This window comes from Bubalus kerabau, chromosome 1, assembly GCF_029407905.1.
Source record: "Bubalus kerabau isolate K-KA32 ecotype Philippines breed swamp buffalo chromosome 1, PCC_UOA_SB_1v2, whole genome shotgun sequence".
NCBI classification, from domain to species: Eukaryota; Metazoa; Chordata; class Mammalia; order Artiodactyla; family Bovidae; genus Bubalus; species Bubalus kerabau.
In genome coordinates, this window is record NC_073624.1 from 278,634,128 (window position 1) to 278,642,261 (window position 8,134).

Genomic DNA, 8,134 nt, shown 5'->3' on the forward strand with positions numbered 1-8,134 from the left:
CCTCAGAGAGCCATTTTGCTTTTTTGCATTTCTTTTCCATGGAGATGGTCTTGATCCCTGTCTCCTGTACAATGTCACAAACCTCCATCCGTAGTTCATCAGGCACCCTTATCTATCAGATCTAGTCCCTTAAATCTATTTCTCACTGCCACTGTATAATCATAAAGGATTTGATTTAGGTCATACCCGAATGGTCTCGTGGTTTTCCCTACTTTCTTCAATTTCACTCTGAATTTGGCAATAAGGAGTCCATGGTCTGGGCCACAGTCAGCTCCCGGTCTTGTTTTTGTTGACTGTAGAGGTGGCAGGAATACACAGAAGAACTGTACAAAAAAGATCTTCACGACCCAGATAATCACGATGGTGTGATCACTCACCTAGAGCCAGACATCCTGGAATGTGAAGTCAAGTGGGCCTTAGAGAGCATCACAATGAACAAAGCTAGTGGAGGTGATGGAATTCCAGTTGAGCTATTCCAAATCCTGAAAGATGATGCTGTGAAAGTGCTGCACTCAATATGCCAGCAAATTTGGAAAACTCAGCAGTGGCCACAGGACTGGAAAAGGTCAGTTTCCATTCCAATCCCAAAGAAAGGCAATGCCAAAGAATGCTCAAACTACCGCACAATTGCACTCATCTCACACGCTAGTGGGTAATACTCAAAATTCTCCAAGCCAGGCTTCAGCAATATGTGAACCATGAAAAGGCAGAGGAACCAGAGATCAAATTGCCAACATCCACTGGATCATGGAAAAAGCAAGAGAGTTCCAGAAAAACATCTATTTCTGCTTTATTGACTATGCCAAAGCCTTTGACTGTGTGGATCACAATAAACTGGAAAATTCTGAAAGAGATGGGAATACCAGACCACCTGACCTGCCTCTTGAGAAACCTATATGCAGGTCAGGAAGCAACAGTTAGAAGTGGACATGTAACAACAGACTGGTTCCAAATAGGAAAAGGAGTTCGTCAAGGCTGTATATTGTCACCCTGCTTATTTAACTTACACGCAGAGTACATCATGAGAAACGCTGGGCTGGAAGAAGCACAAGCTGGAATCAAGATTTCTGGGAGAAATATCAGTAACCTCAGATATGCAGATGACACCACCCTTCTGGCAGAAAGTGAAGAGAAACTAAAAAGCCTCTTGATGAAAGTGAAAGTGGAGAGTGAAAAAGTTGGTTTAAAGCTCAACATTCAGAAAACTAAGATCATGGCATCTGGTCCCATCACTTCATGGGAAATAGATGGGGAAGCAGTGGAAACAGTGTCAAACTTTATTTTTGGGGGCTCCAAAATCACTGCAGATGGTGACTGCAGCCATGAAATTAAAAGACGCTTACTCCTTGGAAGAAAAGTTATGACCAACCTAGATAGCATATTCAAAAGCAGAGACATTACTTTGCCAACAGAGGTCCGTCTAGTCAAGGCTATGGTTTTTCCAGTGGTCATGTATGGATGTGAGAGTTGGGCTATGAAGAAAGCTGAGTGCCGAAGAATTGATGCTTTTGAACTGTGGTGTTGGAGAAGACTCTTGAGAGTCCCTTGGACTGCAAGGAGATCCAACCAGTCCATTCTGAAGAAGATCAACCCTGGGATTTCTTTGAAAGTTATGATGCTAAAGCTGAAACTCCAGTACTTTGGCCACCTCACGTGAAGAGTTGACTCATTGGAAAAGACTCTGATGCTAGGAGGGATTGAGGGCAGGAGGAGAAGGGGACGACAGAGGATGAGATGGCTGGATGGCATCATTGACTCGATGGATGTGAGTCTGAGTGAACTCCAGGAGTTGGTGATGGACAGGGAGGCCTGGCGTGCTGCGATTCATGGGGTCTCAAACAGTCGGACATGACTGAGCTACTGAGGTGACTGAAGGTTGACATAGGTTTCCCTGGTGCCTCAGACAGTAAAGAATCCACCTAGAATGCGGGAGACCTGGGTTCGGTCCCTCGTTTGGGAAGATCCCCTGGAAAAGGGAATGGCTACCCACTCCAGTATTCTGGCCTGCAAACTTCCACGGACCGTATATAGTCCATGGGATCGCAGAGGGTCAGACACAGATGAGCCACTTTCACTTTCAAGGTTGATCAAGAACCTCGGCATATTCGTGTCTGTGGTCACATTAAAAAAAAAGGAAGAGTAAATGTGTCTATACCGTCAGTGTGCATTGCTTAACTTTTCCAAAGATTTTATTAATCCATTTTATTTATCATAAACATTTCCTGGTTTAGAAAATGTAAAATTGATTAAATGGTTATAATTGTAAATGTTCAAGGACTTAAAGCATTCAAGGCATTGTTACTTCAATTGGGTGCAGTTACTTGTATTGGGAGCAAGAAATTTTACTGCAAGAAAGTGTATACTGATCGCTGTAGCTGACTTGTGATTTTTAGTGTTTTCCTTTTTGCCTGAGCAAGAAGAATAGCTTCTGTAATGTGAATGTAAATGATACATCAAGCTAATGTGGCTGGCTTAGCAAGTGATAAGCATAACTAATTCAACTTAAATTTCTCTTATATAAAAATCATGAACCAATACATTAAAGATTAAAAATGTTAGTGCAATTAACAAAAATTAGTATTCAGTGAAGAAGCATATTTCAGTTTTAAGATGGATGATACATCAATCAGTGGCCAGATAAGGACCAAATTCAGGTATCCTTTATTCAGTTGATGGATTTATTAAAAGTAAGTTAAAATGAAACACTTTATTTGAAGAAACTTTGACAAACCAGTATGTAACATGTGGACAAAAGATAGCCCATGTCCTTAGAAACCGTGGAGGAAACCGAGGCCTGAGTGACTTGCCAAGGACTCTCAGAAGGTCAGCTGAGCGCCTGGGGAAGGCAGTGTTGTCGGGGAGTGGGCAGGCTGCGCCAGGAGCCTGAATGGGAGTGGGCGGGCCTGAAGTCACTTTAAGATACAAGAGCATTTGTGGCTGGGGACAGGGACATCGAGGGTGTGCAGTGGGGTCAGAATTCGCTCTCAGCGTCCCCGTGGCGTCTTGCTGTCTGCTCATTTACAGGTGGATGGCAAGCATTCCAGCGAGGCCGCCTTGATCCTCCACAGGAAGGGGTTTGACTGCCGCTTCTCTAGCAGAGACACCGGGCTGCTGTGTTCCACAACCCAGGGAAAGGTGAGCCGAAGGCCTGTTCTTCCTGTTGGTCTAGTGTGATTTGAGGTGCTTGCATTGTGCAGATGATCCTGACGAGGAGATGTCCATTGCCTTTCTGTGGACTCCGTCAGCTCACCTTCAGGTTTGCTCCAGTTTTCCCTCTTACGGAAGCCTGTCCAGTGTTCAGTCTCTTCTCCTTGTCGACATCAAACTGCCCCGGCAGACGGGTGCATGCTTGAAGACAGGGCCTCCTCGAGTCTTAGGCTTTCCGTTTCTAGCCCACAAAGCGGCTTCTTCCCACCCCCTCTATTCCCACCTCTCAGACGGCTCAGGTATGATCCAGTTCAGCGAAGGCAACCCCATGTCCTGCGGGGGCCAAGTAACTGCAGTGGGGGCTTCCCTGGTGGCTCAGTCAGTAAAGAATCCGCCTGCAGTGCAGGAAACCCGGCTTTGATCCCTGGATGGGGAAGACCCCCTGGAGGAGGGCATGGCAACCCACTCCAGAATGCTTGCCTGGAAAATACCATGGACAGAGGAGCCTGACAGGCTATAGTCTGTGGGGTCACAAAGAGTTGGACACGACTGAGCGACCAGCACACACACAAAGCGGGTGCAGGCTTGCAGTAGGGGTGGCGGGGACGTGAGACTGGCCGGCGGGGTGAGTCGGCCGAGGCCTGCAGGGCAGCTGGACTCCGTCCCAGGCCGTTGTCTCCCAGGGCCGGATCTTCTGATTAAGAGGGTGTGCATGAGTCCACCCTGTGCAGCCCAGCGGGTCCTCAGGCTGAGTACTGACCGCCAGCTGCACCTTCCAGTATCTCTTCAAGCTGGCCTTGCTGGTGGTCCTCGTCAGCCACTCTTGGAGGGAAGGGAACCTCCAGCCTTACGCCTCTGGCTCCGACAGGCTGGGGCTGTCTGCAGCATGCCGGCAGGCCTCCCACACCAAGTCAGCTAGCTGACCCACTCTTGAAGACCTCGTAGACATGGTGTCAGACAGACTCAAGGGAGTCCATTCTGTCCTACACAGTTGGCATGTGCATAGCAGAGGCTCCAGAAAGAGGGGAGAATGAGGCGGTCGAGAGGCCTGAAGCTGCTTGGGGCGACATGTCCATTCCTTCTGCCCACGCTGCATGTCATTGGCGCTCGAGGGAGCACGGATCTTTGTTATTGGTTTCACTGTTCTTACTCTCTCCCTTCTCAGTGAGGATCTGAGACACTTGGGTATGAACGTTTGTACTCAGACACTAAGGTGTTGAGTCTTAAGGGGGTTACACGACCCAGAGAGACAGATGAGAAGAACTGCCAGAAGTGAGAGTAGTTTTTTCCAAATAGCCTTCCTACCCTGTTAAGTGACTCCCTTACATGAGGGCCTTCCTGGGGGGCCTGGGGCCTGTCTCCCAGCTTCTCTGGTTCAGGAGGATGGTGGAGAAGCACCGCTGTTGGGGTGAATACTGACTGAAAGAGGATGTGGCTGTGTTTAAAGCTCTTGGTCTGAGGAGTCCTTTCTTTCATTGAGAAAGGCCCTTGCATACGATACGTTGTTAAGCAGCTGAGAGGGGTCCAGAAGACAGCCTTCTCCTGTTCCTGGGTTCCAGTTTCCCTTCAGAGTTGTCTCTGTGTTCAAGTGTGTGGAGGTGGACTTAATCTCCCTCCCCTGCCCCTGCTTTTTCACTAAAAGACAATTTCAAACATACTTCTCACTTTCTCTCGCACTGAGTATATAGATGCACGACTTATCTGTCTTCAGAGCTACTGTATACATGTAGTTTTTATCTCACTTTAGATACTGGTCCAGAAGCTTTTCAGCACGTTCGCTGTTGTGAGTATCACACCTTCCTCATTGTCGCTGATGCATTCCCCGCCAGACACCCGAAACGTAAGTGAGATCAACTTGAGGCCCATGGAAATCAGCACATTCCGAATCCACTTGAGGTGAACCTGGTTTCAGATTTGGATTGGAAAGCATTGGCTTTTATATACTTCTTGGTTTTACGTGCAATAAGAAGCACATTATTTTAGCTTCTGGCTACTGTGAGGACATGAATTCTGTGATTCTTTTTCTTAAACCAGTACAGTAGGAGAGAAAAAAAAGCCATGCTACAAACTAGTGTTTTGCTTAAGTTCCTTCCATGAACTACTATCATCAGTATGAATTGATGCAACAAACGAAGAAATGTCTAAAGACAGCCTCTCAACAGATTGTATCTCAGGTTAAATGTTAACTAATTATATCTATGTTGGGGGTTGTAAAGAGATTGTTCTCAGTGTTCATGTTGCTGACCCTTTGTTAGTTTTACAAAAATACCCATTTTTACCAAAATGGAATAAAAAGCTGGTGGGTAATAGCTAATGGCCAAAATGGTTGCAATCATTCATACGTGTTAGAAGAACTTTATGTGTTGAAATATGTGGAAAAGTGCAATCCATCAGTCCTGATAATATATATCGTTGCTTTTACATGTTTTTCTACCACTTGACCCCTCCCTTCCTACCCTTTGTAAGTATTTCCAGAAATACCAGATTTTGAATCATTCAATAGTAGACAAAGAGGCATATTTTCATTACTTGACAATGTGGGATAGGTGCAATTTATTCCATTGTCACTTAGCTGGGAGAAGCGATTCCATAGGTACCATGACCTCTTCTGGGTACCACAAGGTGTCTTTTTACACAGCTCATTTGAATACAGATGTTCTGAGAAGGGGTTTTCTATTTTAAAATGATCATATCAGAATAAATGTGCCTTATTTTTTATAAGTCTTGTTAAATCTTTTGGTGTCCATATTACTGTTGGGGGAAGATGGGGAGTGGCTGGGGGAGCGGCGGGTACTTTCTATGACACATAAATTATTACTGTTGGGGGAAGATGGGGAGTGGCTGGGGGAGCGGCGGGTACTTTCCATGACGCATAAATTGTATAACTTTTGCCTGACAATGCTGGCCACGTGCTGATCTGTCCATTAAATGTGTGCTGATGTTACTCTAAACATTTTGACTATTTGAATGTACTGAGATGTCAGAAAACAAAACAAGGAAGAAAAATATTGTTAATTAAAATATGCTGCTGCCAAGGAGACTGCAACTTGAAGCTAGGATTTTGTAACAAGCAGAATCCACATACTGTTTTCATTTCACAAGAGTTCACCATTTTGAAGAGAGAATGCTTTAAAATAGGCCGTTTTGAAACCCACTTATATGTAACTCATCGTAATTTATCGTATTAGAGAATATGTTTGTTGAGTGAACTTCAGACGTTTGTACGTGCTAACCTCAAAGTGAAGTTCTCAACCCATGTGCCATTACAGTACTTTTGATAAAATTTATTTGGGATCATTGTTAACTTGACATTAAAATAAAACCAACAGTTAGAGTATTCCATTTTAGCATGGAAAGGATTCTTGACTATGTGCACTGCTGAAAATTCTCTGTGTTAACTAGTAGGTTTAGTATTATCTGACTTTAAACTTCCATTTTACCTCCTGCCATTCCAACATCTTCATACAGAAATAAAACATCAGTTCTGTTTTATCATGTAGCCTAGTTATCATCTGTATTTCCAGTCAAGATGCAGCTCCTTAGATTATTGTTCCATTAAGTTCACAAACTTCTTTCGCCTTTAATCATTAAGGAAATAATACTAGTGTTGATGAAGATATTACAAGAGAGTAATTTCTTGCAATAAACATGTACTGTAAGTTTCCTTCCTTGTTTTGGGGGGATAAACAACTAAAACAAAAAACAAACTTACTTTCTGTGAACATCTACAGACGTTAGGATTGCCAGACACAAATCCCAGGAATAAGATCAGTATTTTCATTGCATCTTAAGTGTAAAACCTTCCTATAGGAGTTCACTGTGTTCTGTGGTTCAAGTGGTTGTACCTAATTGTTCTGGAATCTCTGATCAGTTGAAATAAAAACTCTTGATGCAATAACAGCAGTCTTGCCACCCCTGGTTTCTGAGGTGGGTCTGTCCTGTGCTCCGTCGGGGTCTTACTCAGTGTGTGTGGTCACCAGCTGCTCACAGGTAAAGCAGAAATTCTCTTTCACCAGCAAGTTTCTGCTTTTTATTTTTAGAATAAATCATCAGGGAAATGAAGAGAGGATGCTTTTGCTTTGGGTTGTGGTCAAGAACTGATTAAATAATTTAGTGTCCCTGGCACACGCTACAAACCGTGCACTTCAGTTGTGATCTCAGTGGCGTATTTGTTTGCTTAGGTTTTATTACATTCAGTATCGCAGATGTTCAGTTGACCAAGTAGTTCATGACTTTCTCTCTGTCTTTTTTAAAATTTAATTTGGGGTTATAACTGCAGTGTTTGAGAACTTAGCATCCTTGTTTTCTGCAAATACTGATTAAAACAAAATGCTGTAAAATGTGTTGTAAAACATTGTAATTACCTTCCCATGTCTTTGTTGTATTTGTGCTGAAATGTTTCCACATTCCTTTGTCGGGAAGAAAATCTTTGTTTTCATTTTGATTATGTTGCTTTCCTTGAAATCAATAGGTTTTGATATTTTCTCTTGGAAGATTTTATATCTTTTTGGGAATATGTAATATAAGATATCTAATAAAAGATAAATCTTACCATGTCTGTGGTCCTCTAGAGCAGTTCTTAAATCTGATTTTGTAAGCAAGATACAGTAAATGTTTCGGTGGGTAGAGTGGAGGAATAAGGGCTTGTTTTGTCTTCTGTCATGAGTGAATTGCTCCTTCAGTCCATTTCCGTTGGGTTGGCCAAAAAGTTTATTCATTTTTTCCTCTAAGGTGGTTCTAGTAGCGCTTTATCTTCATCTAGTTGTCTTTATCTTCAAAACAATTTTGTTAGATTGTGTTGTGACTACTGTCATATCAGCATCTATTAAAATCAATTGGTGATTGTTGTGTAGCCATTTTAGTAATGAAGATGGAAGAAAAAGCAACATGTTTGGCATATTATGCTTTATTCAAGAAAGGTAAAGATGCAGCTGAAACACACACAGAATATCTATGCGGTGTGTGAAGAAGGTGTGGTGACTGAGCT

General features: G+C 43.3%; 1 protein-coding gene across 1 annotated transcript in view; it reads left to right on the forward strand.

The window, feature by feature from the left end:
• Positions 1-7,705, forward strand: part of MAN2A1 (mannosidase alpha class 2A member 1) — a 208,106-nt gene extending 200,401 nt beyond the window's left edge. Inside the window, exons 21-22 of the mRNA XM_055565880.1 lie at positions 3,025-3,135; positions 4,895-7,705. Coding sequence (XP_055421855.1) covers positions 3,025-3,135; positions 4,895-5,047 — 264 coding nt within the window. The 3' untranslated portion in view covers positions 5,048-7,705. The remainder of the gene's footprint in view (positions 1-3,024; positions 3,136-4,894) is intronic.
• The last annotated feature ends 429 nt before the right edge of the window (positions 7,706-8,134 follow it).